This window comes from Pleurodeles waltl, chromosome 1_1 (assembly GCF_031143425.1).
Source record: "Pleurodeles waltl isolate 20211129_DDA chromosome 1_1, aPleWal1.hap1.20221129, whole genome shotgun sequence".
NCBI classification, from domain to species: domain Eukaryota; kingdom Metazoa; phylum Chordata; class Amphibia; order Caudata; family Salamandridae; genus Pleurodeles; species Pleurodeles waltl.
Genome location: NC_090436.1, coordinates 303505631 through 303523383, shown reverse-complemented (window position 1 = coordinate 303523383; position 17753 = coordinate 303505631). Strand labels below are relative to the sequence as shown.

The window sequence follows — 17753 nt, the reverse complement described above, 5'->3', positions numbered from 1 at the left end:
CATTATTTTTGATTTTCTAATTGACTAACAAGTTTAAAAGTCTTTTGTTTTAGTTGGTTATCCAAAAAGGGGATTTGTAAATTCCAAAAATGTCACAACTTTAGTGAGATGAAAATGTCTGACACAGAGGCCAAAACTCAGGAGCTCAACCTGGAACCTTATGAGGCATATACCTATGATCAATTAAGGAGACCCTGCAGGCTGTACAAGATTCAAACTGGAAAAGCCCCAAAACAGAGAAACTTAGATTCCTGGTGGCCCAGTATGAAAAAGATCATCCCTCAGCTGAAAATGATGATGCTTCTGAGGAGGAGGATGATCCTGTGGAGAATGGGGATGAGGGTAGCTCCTCTTCTCTCACCAGCTCTAGAGTACCCACAGACACAGACCTGGAACTTTCCAGGCTGACCAAAAGACTGGCTTTAGAAAGTCATCATTTGGAGATAGAACAAAAGAGGAAAGAGATGGGCTTGGCACCCATCTCTGGTGGCAGCATACAAGTGTTGAAAGAAAAAGCTTTCAACATCAAACTCCCAAACGGAGTCGTCCCTCCCTTCACTGAAGGGGGTGATATAGTGAAATGGTTTTCTGCCTTTGAAAGAGCCTGCATTGGGTGGGAAATTAAAAAGAAACACTGGGGCACACAGTTATGGGAGTTATTCTCAGGAAAGTGCAGGGATAGGCTCCTGACACTGAATGAGGCAGATTCTAATTCCTATGACCTCATGAAGGGTACCCTGACTGAGGGCTTTGGCTTTATAACTAAAGAGTACAGACTAAAGTTCAGGGAGACTTAAAATCCCGGAGCTAAACCTGGGTTGACTTTGTGGAATATTCATTAAAAATGCTGAGTGGTTGGTTAGCTGGGAACAAGGTACAAGATTATGATGGGCTGTATAATTTATTTATGAAAGAGCATCTATTGAATAATTGTTCCAATGATAGACTACATCAACATCTGGTAGACCTGGGTCCACTTTCCCCTCAAGAGTTGGGGAGAAAGGCAGACCATTGGATACCGCCCAAGGGAAAGATGGGAGCCAGGGTAAAAACAACAAAGTGTCTTCTAAAGCCCCCAAAAAATCTGAACAGGATGTTAGGCCCCGTGACTCCTTACAGTCCAGGGGAGTGTACAAAGGGAAACACTTTGACCCCAACAAGGCTTGGTGCTCTGACTGTAAAACAAAAGGGTACCACAGTGGAGACTCTGGCTGTAAAAACAAGAAACATGCCTCTAGTCAACCTGCAGTAACTGCAGTTGCCAATATCCAGATGGGGTCAGAGGTGTGGCCTGACCATGTCAGTGTTCCCACAGAGGCAACATTAGTCACTGAGGGTGGGGTAGATTTATCCTGTGCTGCCTGGCCAAGTAACATGAAAAAATAGAGGCAGCACCCTGTGATTAATGGGGGAAAAAACAGAAGCTTTGAGGGATACAGGGGCTAGTATCACCATGGTATCAGCACCTGGTTCCCTCGACTCAGTTCCTGGTATGGAGGTCTTATCCTGTCTCCAATGCTGACAATGAGACAAAGTTCCACTTCATAGCTATGGTAAACTTTGAATGGGGAGGAGTGGCAGGGCAAAAAGAAGTGGTTGTGTCCTCATGCATCCCTGTAGATTGCCTACTTGGTAATGATCTGGAGCATTCCCGCTGGGCTGACGTAGAGCTGAAGACCCGTGCAGCAATGCTTAGGATCCCTGAGTGGGCTTGTGTCAAGACTAGGGCACAGAGCAAACTTCATAGAGAAAAAGGAGAGCAGGATCTTGAAATAGTGGACCAGCCTCCCAAGAGAAAAGCAAGAAGACTGGGGACCAGTTTCAAACCAGATCCCAAGACAGGACCCCTCTTCTCAGGAGGAGTCACCCACCTTAGAGGGAACTGAACCTGACGAGCTTGGGCCTTACCACCCAGAGAGAGCTCTTGGGCCCAGGGGAACCCTCTATGGAAGATCTGTGCCAGGGACAAAGGAAGTGTCCCACTCTTGAAGGCCTGAGACAGCAAGCTGCTCAGGAGGAGCTAGGAAATATCAGTGGTACCCACAGGGTCTACTGGGAGGAGGGGCTCCTGTTCACTGAGGCCAGAGACCTCAAGCCTGGTGCAACCAGGATGGTGGCAGTGCCCCAGAAGTTCAGAAAGTTTCTCCTCACTCAAGCCCTTGACCTTTCCCTAGAAGGGCACCTGGGCTTGGAGTAGGTTAGTTAACCACTTCTATTGGCCAGGGATGTCCCAGAAAGTGAAGGACTTTTGTCAGTCCTGTCCCACTTGCTAGACCAGTGGCAAAGCAGGTGGGCACTTAAAGCCCCCCTTAGTACTACTACCTGTGGTTGGGGTTCCCTTTGAAAGGGTAAGGGTTGGCATTGTTGGCTCCCTTGACCCTCCAACAGCATCAGGACATAGATACATTTTAGTGGTAATAGACCATGCCACTAGGTATCCTGGGGCTATTCCTTTTAGGAGAATCAGTGCACCTGCAATTGCCAAGGCCCTCCTGGGTATCTTTACTAGGGCTGGGTTACGTAAGAAGGTAGTATCAGACAGAGGGCCAAACCTTGTCTGCATACTTAAAACACATTTGGTAGGCATGTGGAGTGACTTGTAAGTTCATTACACCACACCATCCATAAACCATTGGGCTGGTAGAGAGATTCAACCATACCCTAAAAGGCATGATTGGTGGGCTCCCTGAAAAACTCTGAAGGTGATGGGAGGTCCTACTTCCTTGCCTGCTGTTTGTCTACAGGGAAGTGCCACAAAAGGAAGTGGCTTTTTCACCCTTTGAACTTTTTATTGGGCACCCTGTTAGGGGACCACTGATTCTTGTAATGGAAGGCTTGGAGAGAACTCTGAAAGAGCTCAAATAGGACACTGTGAACTATGTGCTTGGCCTATGTTCCAGAATGGCTGAGTACATGGAGAAAGCCAGCAAAAATATTCTGGGCAGCCAAGAGCTTTCAAAAGCTTTGATATGACCAAATGGCTGATATGGTGGAGCTCCAATCAGGGCAGAAAGTTTGGGTGTTGAAGCCTGTTGCTCCAAGGGCCTTCCAGGACAAATGGTCTGGCCGTATCCCATTCTTTGAAAAGAAAGGGGCGGTCACTTATCTACTGGACCTAGGCAGTTGCCAGAATCCCAATCATACATGTCAACCGCCTAAAACCCTTTTATGACAGAGCTGAGGTGACCATGCTCATGGTTACAGATGAGGGACCTCTCTCTGATCTCCTCTCCAGCAATCTCTGGATGGAGTGGTCTTGTCAGACAACCTTATAGAACAACAGCAGACTGATTGCAGGAAAGCCCCCAACCAGTATGCTGGGCTATTTTCTCTGACCCCTGGGAAGGCAAACTGGGGCACCCATGATGTGGACTCTGGTGACAGCCTGCCTACAAAAATTACAGACAGCCTGACCATGTAAGAGAAAGCATAGAAGCTGAAGTCAAGAAAATGTTGGATGTGGGTGTCATTGAACCTTCAGAGAGCCTCTGGGCTAGCCCAGTAGTGTTAGCCCCCCAAACCTCACTCCAAGGATTGACAGAAATTAGGTTCTGTGTGGACTACAGGGGCCTCAACTCAGTAACCAAGACTGATGCACACCCAATCCAGAGAGCTGATGAGCTCATTGACAGGGGCAGCAAAGTATTTGAGTACTTTTGATTTAACATCAGGGTACTGGCAGATTGACCTGACCCCAGGAGCAAAAGAGAGGTCAGCATTTGTTACTCCTAGTGGGCCTTGTCAGTTCAAGGTTATGCCCTTTGGACTCAAACACACACCTGCCACCTTCCAAAGGTTGGTGAACCAAGTCCTTGCTGGATTGGAAACCTTTAGTGCAGCTTACTTGAATGACATAGCTGTCTATAGTTCCACCTGGCAGGATTATGTGATCCACCTTGGCAAGTCCCTGGAGGCTCTGCAGAAGGCAGGCCTCACTATCAAGGCAGTAAGTGCCAGATAGAGCAGGGAAACGTGTAACTGGGCCACCTAGTGGGTGGAGGCCAAATACAACCTCTGCAACCCAAGATTCAGACCATTCTGGCTTTGGAAGCTCCTACAACCCAGACACTTCAGGGCATTCCTTGGCTTAACTGGATACTACAGGAGGTTTGGGAAGGATTATGGCTCAATAGTTGACCCCTTACATAATGTACCTCCAGAAGGATGCCCAGAAAGTTCCACTGAACAGTGAGTTGTCAAGAGACCTTTGACACTCAGAAGAAAACTATGTTCTCCGCTCCAGTACTACAAGCCCCAGACTATTATAGGGAATTCATAGTCCAGACTGATGCTTCAGAGATGGGGATAGGGGCAGTCCTCTCCCAAAGGAATGATGATGGACATGACCAGCCAGTTGCTTTTATTAGCAATACGCTACTTCCTAGGGAACAAAAATGGAGTTCCATAGAGAGGGAAGCCTTTACTGTGGTTTGGCCTCTGAAGAAGTTGAGGCCATACTTGTTTGGCTCTCACTTCACTGTTCAGACTAACCACAGGTCCCTCAGCTGTCTACAACAAATGAAAGGTTAGAATCCCAAGCTGCTTAGGTGGTCCATTGCCCTACAGGGGATGGACTTTAAAGTGGAACACAGACCTGGGACTGCCCATGCCAATGCAGATGGCCTTTCCAGGTTCTTTCATTTAGATGAACACTCACTAGAGAAAGGGTAGTCTCATCCTTTCGTTTGGGTGCAGTAGTGCGAGAGGAGGCCTCTTTTTGCATGGTGAGCCCCCACTTTTTTCCTGATGTTGATGTGTTCTAGAAGTTGGTAGTGCCCAGGGCCCCTGCTGACTAGGTTCCCTGGAACAGAGCTCTTTCCCTAAATCTGTTGTGCTGCTTGGCGCAATTGGTTACACTCTTACATATCACTGTTAGACCCTAGTAAATGGGTACCCTAGTACCCAGTGCATGGGATAGTAGGAGTAGGCCCCTGAGTGCAGCAGCACTGAATTGTGCCACCCTCTAGGGCCCTGCACCCAGATACACCTAGCACTGCCAGTGCAGGCTGAGTGTACTGGGGAACACCTAAAAAGGCAAACTTGACATGGCACACTCCCTGTGTGCCCTGTCCACCCTTCACTGCATATGATATGGGTAAGAGACCCCCCTGGTAGGCCTTACAGCCCTAAGGCAGGGTGCACCATACTATATGTGAGGGCATAATTGCATGAGCAATATGGCTCCACTGTGTCCTTGCCAAGCCTGGGATATAGTGAGTGAACAGAGCAGCCATCAAACACGAGTTCCCCAGTTACATGATGGCCACTCTGTACCCTGGGTTGTTTGGTATCCAACAACTCAGAATATTAAGTCCAAACTGGTACCAGTATTGGATTTAACCCAAAATGTACCCAGGTATCACCTTAGAGATGCCCCCTGCAAAAGCTAACCTAACTGGCATAGATGCTCACTGGTTCATCCAGCCTGCCATTTCCAGACAGCCAATATAAAAACCTGGGGGAAAGCCATGGCTCTCTGGTTTGTAAAACAATGCCCTTCCTGGGTGGAGGAGCTAACACCCCCTCCCTCAGCAATGTGCAACACCCTGGCGGTGAGCTTCAAAGGGCTACTGCCCCTAAAACTCGAGCCTCCAGGCCTCCTGCTAGCAGCAGAGGGCTCCCCCCCCCCTTGCAAACCACCGCTTTTGGCAGGAGCAAAGGTGGGAAAGCAGACAAAGGATAGGAGGAGTGGCCTCACTGAGCATGCGCCACCCCTAGAGGCTTGCAGGCGGAGTGGACCCTCCATTTCATTTTCCTCTTTGTTAGATGGTAGGAAAATAGCCAGTGAGGTTTAGGGAAGTGACCCTTCACACAGAAAGTGGTCACTGAAGTGGGTGTAGCCACCGAAGGGTAGGTGTCCCATTGAACACTACCAGGTTCCCCCTAAAACCCCCACTAAAATCAGTATTTGAAGGGCTCGGCTAGGCCAAGAATTTACATTCATCTGGAAGAAGAGAAGACAGCGCCAAGGAACCCGACCGGATGAGAACAGAGGACCTGCTGAAACAGCAGATGCTCCAAGACTCCTGCTTGCTGCACCAGAGTCTCGACAATCGCCGCTGCGGAGGAGCTGACCACTGGACTAATCCCAAAAACCCAGAAGACCTCCAGGCTTTGCAAATAGCCTGAGCTCTTCCTCCTGAGGGGAGGCACCACTCAAGAAACCAAAGGAACCTGCAAGGAACCGGTGAACCGGTAAGGGGCCACTTCACCGACAGGACAATATCTCCGGAACCAGAGGTCGCAGCCGGACCCGACGACACACCAACGACAGCCCGGGCAAGACCTGCAAAGTGTGCCGAGTTTGGTGGCACAGCGCCCCCTGTGGCGCATGTCGGACATCATCTAAAACAGCTCTCCCAGAGCTGCAACTGGACCAGGAGGAAGCCCCAGTCAAGGGACTTCAGTGATACCATGGACCTCCCGCCAGAGTGCCATTGGGTCCCCAAGGGAAAGACGGGAGCCACACCCAGACAAGACTGCAAGAAACCAGTGGTGGATTCCTGAGGAGGAAGACCTGTGGAAGAAGGGGACCAAGTCCAGAAGTCACAGAAGATTCCAGGAGGAGTAGGATCTACTACCCACCCAGCTGTGGATGCAGGAGATGGTCGACAGTAGGATGAAGAAGGTCAGGAATTCAGCCCTGGAGCAGATGAAGAGTTCTTGCAAGATGTAGTCGATGCCCCATGCCGGATGGAAAATTGCAGTTGGTCAGTGGCGTGGAAATACCACCAACAAGCCTTGGCAAAAACAGTCCAAAAGCAAAAGTGGAGCTGCTTGGGACCAGCAAGGACCAGCAGAACTCAATACACAGGGGTGGTTTGGGGGAAGAGTCCAAGGGGGGCCCTCAGCCAGACAGAGAGTCCACAGAAGAAGAAGCAGCCCCCAGAGGAGACCCACTGGACTAGAGACCAGGAGTCTGAGGACCCCACGCAGCACTGGAGAAGGGTCCCACCCCCCAGAAGAAAAACACAGACGGCTGTGCGTCGCAGGAAGGAGTGCTGTGGGCTGGGGCTACACAGAGCCTGAAGATACCTTAGAGGAGATTCAAACAGGCCTTGGCAGCTGCAAGAGACGCGTTGCACTGGAGTACTGTCCTGCGTGGGAAGGCAAAGACGTACCTTCACCAAAGTTGGACAGCTGCCAGAGAGGTCCAAGAGGACTACTCTGGACCACCACCCGTGATGCAGGATCCGTGCAGCTCATGATGAGAGGAGATCCACGCAGCTGGTCGTCGTTGCAGTTGCTGCTTGGGGTGCAGGGGAGTGACTCCTTCACTCCAAGGGAGATTCCTTCTTCCTTCTCATGCAGACTGAAGACTTGCCGCCCTAGAGGATGCACAGCCGGGGAAATGTTGCAGAAGCTGGAAGGAGCTGTGAAAACCATGTTGCAAGCAGAGTCTTCGTCGTAGATGCAGATTGTCGGTTCATGGAGGGTCCAGTCGGGGTTCCAGTGGCTAGAAGTCGAAGTAAGGTTGCAGAGGAGTCCTGCTGGAATTTTGTAAGCCAAATCTGAGGACCCACCTAAGAAAGAAACCTTAAATAGTCATGGAAGGGGGATTGGTCACCTAGCCAGGTGACCACCTATCAAGAGGGGGCTCTGACGTCATCTGCCTGGCATGGCCACACAGATGCTTCCAGAGGTCCCTGCCAACCTTGGAATCAAGGTGGCAGAACACAGGGACCCTCTGTAGGAGCTGTGGGCACCACTCCTTGGATGGTGATGGACAGGGTAGCGGTCACTACTCTTTCCCAGTGTCCAGTTTCACGCCAGAGCAGGGACTGGAGGTCCCTGAACCGGTGTAGACTAGTGCTGTTGTGAGATGGAGTGTTTTTGATCTCCCAGGGTTCACACGTGCACTCAACAGGGTAGGCCCCAGCAGTGCGTCCCTACCACCTCAGGCGGTACAGCCGGAGTTAAGCAGCTTGGGCTTAGGCCCCTTCACCATCATCGTAGTAGCGGTGCGGCGTGGGATGATGCACTTATCGCATCCTGGTTCTTTCACATGGTTGCGGCAGCCCGCAGTGCTTCAAAGCAGGGGTGCAGCACCTTGGTGCCAGCCAGCAACATGTTCCCCTGCTCACCTCCGCGAAACCAACAGGCTCAGGTATTTCATGTGGAACGCTCTGAAAGCAAGGAGCAGGATGTATTATCATTGCAGGCGTCTCTGATCACCTCAGGTCGGGTAAGAGGCCTACGATGGGCCCAGCCCAGTCAGTCCTCAGTTGGCTTTCAGCCAGGGCCTCACTTCTGTGCATGCGAGGGGCAAAACAAAGGCATTGATGGCTGCAGTAGCATTTAGAGAATACAGCGCTGACTGCTGTGGCAGCGGATGTTTGATCTTAGTATGATTAATAACAGATAGTGGGGTTTTGTGCTAACCACGCCCCCCTGGCCCATACCAATTCTTGAGGCAAGCTATAAGATCTTAAGAAAGATCCTTGCCGACAGATATGCTCAAATCCTCCTGAAGGTCTTACATTCTGACCAGAATGGGTTTTTCCCAGGACATAGTACCTCCCAGAATATCTGTCGTCTTTTCCATGTGCAGGATCTAGTCCAGGGATGGTTCCCACAAGCAGCCTGTCTCATATTAGATCTGGAGAAGGCGTTTGACATGCTAAGATGATATTTTCTGTTTATAGTCCTAGCTCACTTGGGAGTTTGGCCGGGGCTACTCATTTACACCCGGTTACTCTACACCAAACCAACCTCCTAAATACATCTGGTCTGACTCCTCACGTTTGAACAGTTGGCCACAAAGCATGACCTGCCACTCTTCGGAGTGTGAACCCAACACACATCCAGTACTGCAAGCCATACTTATCATGGGTGACGACCGTCGCTTTATCACTTTGCTGTACAAAGTCATATGTGACCTAGTGGTTGCCCCTTTTGCAATGTCGCGGCAAAGTTGGGAGGGCGATTTCAGGATACTATTACATGATAGGGAATGGGAACAAGCATTGGAATTCCCCGACTGGTCTCAAGTAATTCCTGCTTTAAAAATATTAAGTTCTTTATACTTCTCAGAGCGTATCTTACCCCAGCCAGATGAATCACTGCTTCCCTGAAGCACAGATAGACAGGGATCTCACAACATCTGCAGACGCGCACCTCACACGTTCTATGGTCTTGCTTGGCTCTGCAGAGTAACTGGCGTTCAGTACATACCACCCTGCGAGAAGTCACGGAATTACCTGATATCTATACATGGGAGCAGTCCTAGAATTACCTGTTATCCGCATGTGGGAGACGTGCTCCTTGGGCATTTTTAAGCGTTGAAAACAACATAAGGTGTGCACCCGCTTCATGCCCTGGTGCTTCTCTGCTTTAAAAGTGCACCCACACTCCAATGTCTCTCTCAAACTGTCCCGTCTGTGGCAGCATGGCAAGGGATGGTTCTCAAATGGGGCACAGCTGAAGAGTTATGACACTTGGGCAAGTGACCTATCTCTCCCCAATGGGCTACCCTCCTCATGCAATTCCTACAGGAGGTGGGGAACAGTGATCTAACCACACCACCCCTACGAACACCAACTATCGCATTAGCTATGAGGATCCCCACACTTGCAATTACCTGCTGTTTCTATCCTCCTCCCACAGTTCCACCTTCATGTCAGTCCATTAATATACATTTCTCTTTTGATCAATACTCCCTGCCACAGACTCCTCCGCCCCAGTTCTTTCCCCAGTTCACAAAATTATGTCAGTACGCCATTAAACTAGGTTCTCTTACTTGGTGAAATGCTCAGGCTCCCTGACCACAGTACTTAACATTTTGGTAGAGTCTATTAATTGCCATTGTTGTTTGTAATGTGAACTCCAAATGAATATCTGGGAAGGCCCCCAGTCCTTAGGCTTTCCCCATGAATTCTTTTAATGTATTAGGAGCCAGGTAATAAAGCAAATACCAGCTATGCTCTGTGAATCCAAACACAAAGTGGAACTACTGAGGGCTCTGCGATAAGCAACAGTGGTTCTTATCCATAAGAAGGAGTGCCCCCCGTACCCTCTTACCCCCCCCCCCCCCCCCAGTTTTCCTCTTACCATCCGATTTCACTGCTGAATGTGGAGGTGAAACTATTGGTAAAGATGGTGGTGAACCACCTGATGCGGGTTATACACCTGATGGTGTTAAAAAAGGGCCAATCAGGCTTTATGCCATATAGGTCCACCAGGCACACACTCCGGTGCCCTTTCAAATGTCTGGCAAGGGAGGAGGAGCATATGGGTTTTGGCCCGTTTTGGCCCATCGTTCCGTACCTGGGTGGGGTTGCTTTATGGTCTGTATGCATGTCAATGGGGTGCTCTCTGTAGAAGTTTCCCTGGGGAGAGTGACTTGACAGAGATGTCTCCTCTCTAATATTTGCAAAGCTGGATTAGGAAAAATGCCCTGTTTCGGGGATTAGTATGGGACCAGAGTTGGGAGTATGTGGTGTCCCTTTATGCAGATGGTGTCCTTGTATATCTGGCAGATCAAGACAATTCAGTGTACAGCATTTTGGAGATTTTCAGGGTGTTCTGGTGCTATTCAGCTCTCCAGACAAATTGGACCAAGTCCTGTCTTGCCCTCTGGTGAGATGGGTCCCCCGAGAAAGTTGGTACTGCCCCATACCACAGGATAGGCTCAGGTTTCAATACTTCTGCATCTACGTCACTTGCAATAGGAAGCTCTTCTACTCCTGTAACCACAGCAGGTAGCTGGGGAAGTACAAAAGAGATGTGAGCTAGTGGATGTCTCTTCCATTGTCCTTGCTGGATATGGCCTCTCTGTGTAAAGATATTAACTTGCCAAAAGTCCTGTATGCACTTCAGAAATCCTTGTTTGAAGTCCCTGAATAATTCTTCAAATTGGAGGATGGGGAGACTAGGCTCATGCTCTGGGAGGGAGGCATGCCATGCATTGTGCTGAAAACCCTCACAAGAAAGGTGGTGGGTGGGGGAATTGCTTTGCTGAACCATACCCTGTACTACTAAGCAGTAAAATTAGTAGTGCTCAACAAATGAGCCTTTGCAGACCAGATCAAGCCTGAAGCCACAGGCGTATGTGAAAAGGCCAAAAGGACTAATAGCTCTGACTGCCATGTTGTGGAGTCCTAGAGAAAAGGGATCACACAACTTGGATGGTGGGAAGTTCTTACCCTGGTGACTCCACTATGGGAGCTGGAGGGGTTGGCACCGCTGCAGGGAATTGAAGGCCACAGGAAGTGGGATTTGATAGGTATATCAAAACTGGGTGATATATGGGAAAACCAGGAAATTCTGACATTTCAGTACCTTCAATCGTAATGTGAGCTGGCTGAGGGACAGTACTTGTGATACCTCTAGGTGCTACACCACCTTAGGGCTCTCATTCCCCCGTGACAGAGATACCGGAAGCAAGATCACTGGAATATAAGGTCCTGGGAGCCCCCGTCCACTGATATGTGATTTCTACCATCTATTACACGCTTCTGGTCAATGGTGCTCCCCCGCTACAGAGGCTGTGTGGGAGATGTAAAAGGGACCTGGGCAGATTTGAGGGTGTTGAGTGGGTGTAGGCCTACAGGTACCCAGGGGAAGTAACGATTCACACTAGATTTAGGTTGATCTGGCTCCTGATTTTGCATCAAGCATATTACATTACAACTCAATTATTTGCAATGGGCAGAACAGCATTTGATAGATGCCTCCAGGCATGCAAGTAGAGAGGCACGCTGGTGCACACTTTATGGGACTATCTGAAAAGCCACATGTTCTAGGAAGAGGTCCATAGTAAGAACTCTCATGTCCTATGCCAAGGTATTGATGTTGGGGTTCTGGGTTTGTGGGAGGGTGAGGGGGTTTCAGACTCTCAATAGATATATGCGTCTCTTCTGCATTGTGGCCCTGAAGGTGGCACCAAGACATGTAACACAGAAATGTGAAAGTAAGTGGGCCTAACAAGGTGGCAATGGGAGGCTAACATTAACTTTTTTTATGAGGGCAGAAGAGCAGATATGCATGGCACCAGGTGGTCCGAACAGATTTGCTATGGAAGAGAATGGAAGATATCTTGTCAGACAGCACGTCAGAAGGGAGGGTTGAGTATGGAACTGGGACCACAAGAGCGGAAATTTGTTGTATTCGCTTTGTTTATAGCATATTGTGGCTGGATATTGGGCAGTGAATTTAAGGGTGTGTCTGTCAGTTGATGTGTCACCGAGTGAGAGAGGGAGGATGGAGTTGCCTCGTGGGTTTGTCTATTGTCAGCCAATTTCAGCCTTTGACTCTCTTCACTGTGAGTTAGGGAATTGCCTCTTGCACACCTACCTATAAAGTAGTCTCAATTTCTGTGCCAGGGTTGGTAGGCCAATCTCTGTTTTTACTTCTTTCTTTCTTTTTTGAGGTGGGTCATTTTTGTGATGAGACTTTTTTTTATGTATACATTTATTTCTAGAGTGTGAACCTAGCTCGTCCACAGTGGTGCTGTACATTAAATTGGTGGCTGGGAGACGATCTAGAAAATTTCTGTACATCAAAGGTAGATTATACACATGCATTTCACATTTTTTAGGCACAGAGTGTTTGAATGATTTGCTCAGAATCACACAAGGTTGAGACAGATAGTAAGGCTGGGATTCAAACCTCAGTCCGAGGTTTCAAGGTCGGCATCTCAAGTCACTAAGCACATCCCCTCCCTTCTTTCTTTTTTCTTTTTAGTGTGGAGCCTGCGTTGCATTATGTTACTTTATATTACTTATATTGTCTGTTGCGTTTTGCAAAAAAAAAGTAAATACAATTGTATGTTTACCAAGGGCACACCTATTGGTTTTGCCAGTGCTCGTTGTTTGTATAACTTCTTGCAGCACACCTCTAAATGTAAATAGACAATTAGCCTGCATCCTTCACCCTACCCTTTGGTCTTCTAACTACTTTTGTCTTTCTATCTCTTCTCACTAAGTTGAGCTGAAAACACATTGGTACCCTGCTGGTGCACTATGAATGCAATTTTATTACTATAAATTGTTGTTAGGGCAAAATATCTGTGTGTAATAAAAATAATCTATAACATAACCTCTTTAAAAAAAAATGTAATTCATGTAGCATGTTTTAGGAGTTTAACTGATAAGAAATTCAAGCACCAAAACTACTAAAAAAACAAACTTTTCAAAACAACTTTTGCTTCTGACTGTTTACAGTAGCTGCAATTAAGAATATTGAAAGTTGAGAGCCGTCCCACCTGGTTGGACTTTAGCCGCATGTCAGCTGTATTGTGATTGAATATTTGATATCACTGATTCTACTGTGTATGTGCTTATATCTGTTATTTCACTATCTGCTACTAATTTAAGATGAAAATTGCCACCTTATTAAATGCCTGAATAAATAAATCCAAATTGCATAATGTGTCTTTGAGGCAGGTTTCACGATTGTGGTAGGAACCTTTTGGCATAGTTACCCCCCCCCTCAGTTTTTGCCTGTGACCAAGGGCTCTGTGACTAGGGAGGGTCCCTAAGGGCTGCAGCATGTATTGTGTCACCCTAAGGGACCCCTCACTAAACACATGCACACTGACATTGCAGATTGTGTGTGCTGGTGGGGAAAAAAAAGGTAAAGTTGGCATGGCGTCCCTTTAGGGTGCCATGCCCACAAAGCCCTGCCTGTGGCATAGGTAAGTCACCTCTCTAGCAGGCCTTACAGCCCTAAGGCAGGGTGCACTATACCACAGGTGAGGGCATAGCTGCTTGAGCAATATGCCCCTACAGTGTCCAAATCTATTTTTAGACATTGTAAGTGCAGTGTGACCATATTGAGTACATGGGCTGGGAGTTTGTCCTTATGAACTCCTCAGCTCCATGATGGCGTCACTGAAGACTGGGAAGTTTGGCATCCAACGTCTTAGCACAATAAACCAACACTGATGCCAGTGTTGGATTTCTTGTAAAGGGCATAGGGGGCATCTTAGATATGCCCCCTGTATTTTACCCAACTCTTTAGGGCAGGGCTGACCAGTCTGTGCCAGCCTGCCACTAACGGTCATGTTTCTGACCCCATGGAGTGACAGCCTTTGTGGTCTCTGGGGTCAGAAACAAAGCCTGCTGTGGGTGGCGATGCTTCACATCTCCCCCCTGCAGTAACTGCAACCCTTTGTGGTGAGCCTCAAAGGCTCAAGTCTCCTGTTAGAGGGCCTAAGGCACTCCAGCTAGTGGTGATTACCGCTCCCAGACAAAACCCCACTTTTGGCGGCAGGCACGGCGGGAAAATTAGGTAAAACAGTGAGGAGTGACCACTGCAGGTAGGACCATCTCTAAGGTGTCCAGGGCTGAAGTGATCACCTCCTTGAAGAATCCTCCATTTTGTTTTAGAGGATAGGGACCAACAGGTTAGGAATGTGAACCCTCCCCAAAGGTAGTGGGCACATTAAGGGTGTACCCACCCTCGGGGACAGTAGCCATTGGCTACTGCCCTCTGACCCCTCTCCCACCCCTAAATCTAGTATGTAGAAGCACCTCTGAACCTTACTCAACAGATTCCTGGCGACCTCAAGAAGAAAGAAGGACTGCGAAGCCGATTCCCCACCCCTTCCCCAGTAGTGAAAACTCTAGACGACAACTGGCTTGGTCCCAGCCCTACAGGCCTGTGTGCAGTTTTTAAGACCCCTGCTCCAAGAAAGCAACACATCCTGCAGGACCAGCTACCTCTGCAAACCCCCAGAGGACTGCCTACTCAGCAGAGGACCAAGAACTCCTGAGGACAGCGGCCCTGTGCAGACAAAACCTCCAAAAAGGACTCCAGAACTGCCCCGGAACTGCGAGCCCTGCTCACTCTGCACCTGACGCACACAGCCCAAGCGGCCCACCAGTCCAGAGAAAGTTCCCAGACGATTCTGACCTCGAGTCCACGCTGCGCTGACCCCTCTTGGCCAACACAACAACTCCTGCAGCCTGAATCTGGAGGACCCACCTGACCACGACTGGATCTGGCAAAGATTTCCGATGCCCAAGGACACCCCTGCACCCACAGCCCCTGGCCTTCGGGAATCTGACCTTGGGCCAGCAACGTCCAGCGGGCTCGTCTCCTGCCTGTCCAGCCTTTGGTTTCCCGGAATTGACCCCTGGACCCAGCCTGCAGCGTCTTTTTTGACCTCCAGGGTCCCTCAATTAAAAATTATTGGGCCCACAGCTCTGTTTTTGCACCCTGCTGCCTGCACCCGGCCGCCCCTGTGCCGCTGAGGGTGTGTTTTTAATTAGATCTGTGCATCATCCCCCAAGCCCCCGTGGGTGCTGACCTAAGCCCCCCCGGGCCTGTGTCCTCAAACCACAGTTACTTGGCTGCAATCTGCTTTCTACCGAGCACCCCCAGTCTTCATAGGATTCCATTTCAAACCTGACACCAACTTTGACCTCTGCACCCAGCCTGCCCCGTGGTGCTGGTGGTGCACTTTTGGGGTCAGCCTAAACTTTGACCTGTGGACATCCTAACCCACAAAGACTGGAATCGTAAGTCGTGTACTTACCTGTTGACTATGTTAACACTTTCCCCCCTGGACTCTATTGAGTCCTATGAAAAATTGCACTGTGTCGACTTTTGAAATAGTAAAGTGTTACTTACTTGTAAACTGCTTTATCTGCAAATACCAAACAAAGTACATTTGATACATATGCTTGATACCTATTTACAACTGTACTTACCTGCAAGAAAGATCTTCTGGTTATAGTAATAAAATTATATATAAAAACTGTTGGCCTGGAGTTAGTTGTGTGCCTCATTTCCTGACTGTGTGTTCAACAAATGCTTTGCACTACCCTCTGATAAGCCTAACTGTTCGACCACGCTACCACAGAAGAGAGCATTAGTATTACCTACTTTAGCCTCTGTTAAGCCTCTGGGGAACCCCTGGACACAGAATACACCATACCTCATTTTGGTATATTATGCACAGAGCCAGCTTCCTACAGCCTCAAAGCTGTAAATCAAAGTTAGGGTATTGAAAGTTTAAATGAGTGACAGTGTGACAGTGGTGCTTGAACCTAACCTGAAAAGTGTAGTGCCTGAAATAAAAAAAAATATGAGAGCACCTTTTCATGTACATATGTGTATGTATAATGTGTGTGTATAAATACATAGATGTAGATATATAGAGATGTATGTGCATGCAGTGCATTTCATTGATAACAGTATTTTGATTAAATACGTACATTTTCTTGCAGGGCACTTTGAGACTAAGAGTCAAGGAGCTTTTTAAATAAATCTATCATGGAAGATGATTCCAAGCCTCTCCTACACCCCTCAGCATCTGAAGAAAGCATTGCCAGAGTTCAGAGAAACCCCTGTGACTCCATAGACCCAAGAACTCGAAGGTGAGTGGGGCAAGGATGATGTTGCAATCATTGATGCTCAAGAACTATAAATGCAGCCCCTTAAGCAGAGAAGGTAACTGCAGGTTTTGCAGTTCCAATGGAAGGGCTTTCAGCCCCTGATGGAAAGGGATGTTTTTCCGCTCCTTCCATGACAGTGGATTAATTATTTCTGTTTTGGGAAGTATGTCAGTGTATCCTTGTTGGTGTCTCCATAGTCTGTTGCCTAGTATTACCTTGGCTTACTACCCAACTGAGTCATGCACTGCCTGTGCTTACAATATAGTTCACAGCTACCTTCTCTACAAAATAGTAAAGATGCAGGGCAGGCTGCTGGTTCCTTGCTTTGTACTTGAGGCCACGCACCTGTTGGTGGATTATGGATAGGGGTGTTCATTAAGGTTGGGGGACATTGAACCTTATGAATGGTGTACCAGAAAGATATGAAACCAACAGGAGTTACTTCTTTTTATTAAAGAAAAGCCTATTATGTTGCAATAGTCTTTTTTATATTTTGCCTAAAATTATGGCTGTGTTCCCAAAAGAAACACTGCCAGACTGTGTTGCATCAGTGAAAATAAGCATAGTTCAGTAGTGTTTAATTTAAGCAGTTAGCCAGATTTTGAGGGCATGAATTGAGGATGGCTGAGGGAAGGCAAATGGCGGGTAGATGCATCAGTCAAACATTACCATACCTTCAATTCCCCAAACACTACTGGACCCCTTAATTTATCTCAGACAGACTAAATCAGGAACCCTCACTTAGGGTTGGTCAACTTGTCAGGCCCAGACCTTTCCAAGGCCTGCTTACAGCGAAATAGTGGGGACAGGGCTTCAACCAAAGGTATCTTCAAAAAACCCTGCACAGTTTGCCTCATGTTCATTTGGATGCCTCTACAGATATGATAAGAAATGTTGCTGATCGTTTAGTTCTTACAGCTAATATACTGGCTTATTCGTATTATGTTATCCATCAATTAACGAATAATACATTTAGTTTATCATCACCTCGAAACAACTCAACCTCAGTAGACTATCTTAAAACTGCTGTTCGAGTCTGAGCTCTTAAAAGGAGCTCCTCAGCCTCACCTTTTGATAAAGAATAGGGATCTAGAGAGGTCTTCCTTTAGACTTATCAGTCTAATTGACTTGGTTAACATTGGTAATGCAAACAAGCAGTTTTAGGTGGATAACAAAGATAACTACATACCCTTTGAGATCGACCTATGTCCAGTCTTCTTGGTCCAAAGGTCCACATGATCTCATGAACTGCAAAACTATCCTCAAATTAAAAACAAAAACATCTTCAAGAATAGCAGTCTATGACTTCAACAATTTTAATCAGCCTCGGATACATATAAAATCAGGGTTAAAGAAAACGATGTCACATGAACAAATTGGAACGCAGGATCTGTTGTTTCAAAAATTTGG

At 47.9% G+C, this 17753-nt stretch overlaps 1 protein-coding gene across 1 annotated transcript in view; it reads left to right on the top strand.

Annotated features, from left to right (window-relative positions):
• SLC38A9 (solute carrier family 38 member 9) overlaps positions 1-17753 on the top strand; it is a 405919-nt gene that overhangs the window by 16199 nt on the left and 371967 nt on the right. Inside the window, 1 exon segment of the mRNA XM_069222157.1 lies at positions 16176-16325. Coding sequence (XP_069078258.1) covers positions 16222-16325 — 104 coding nt within the window. The 5' untranslated portion in view covers positions 16176-16221.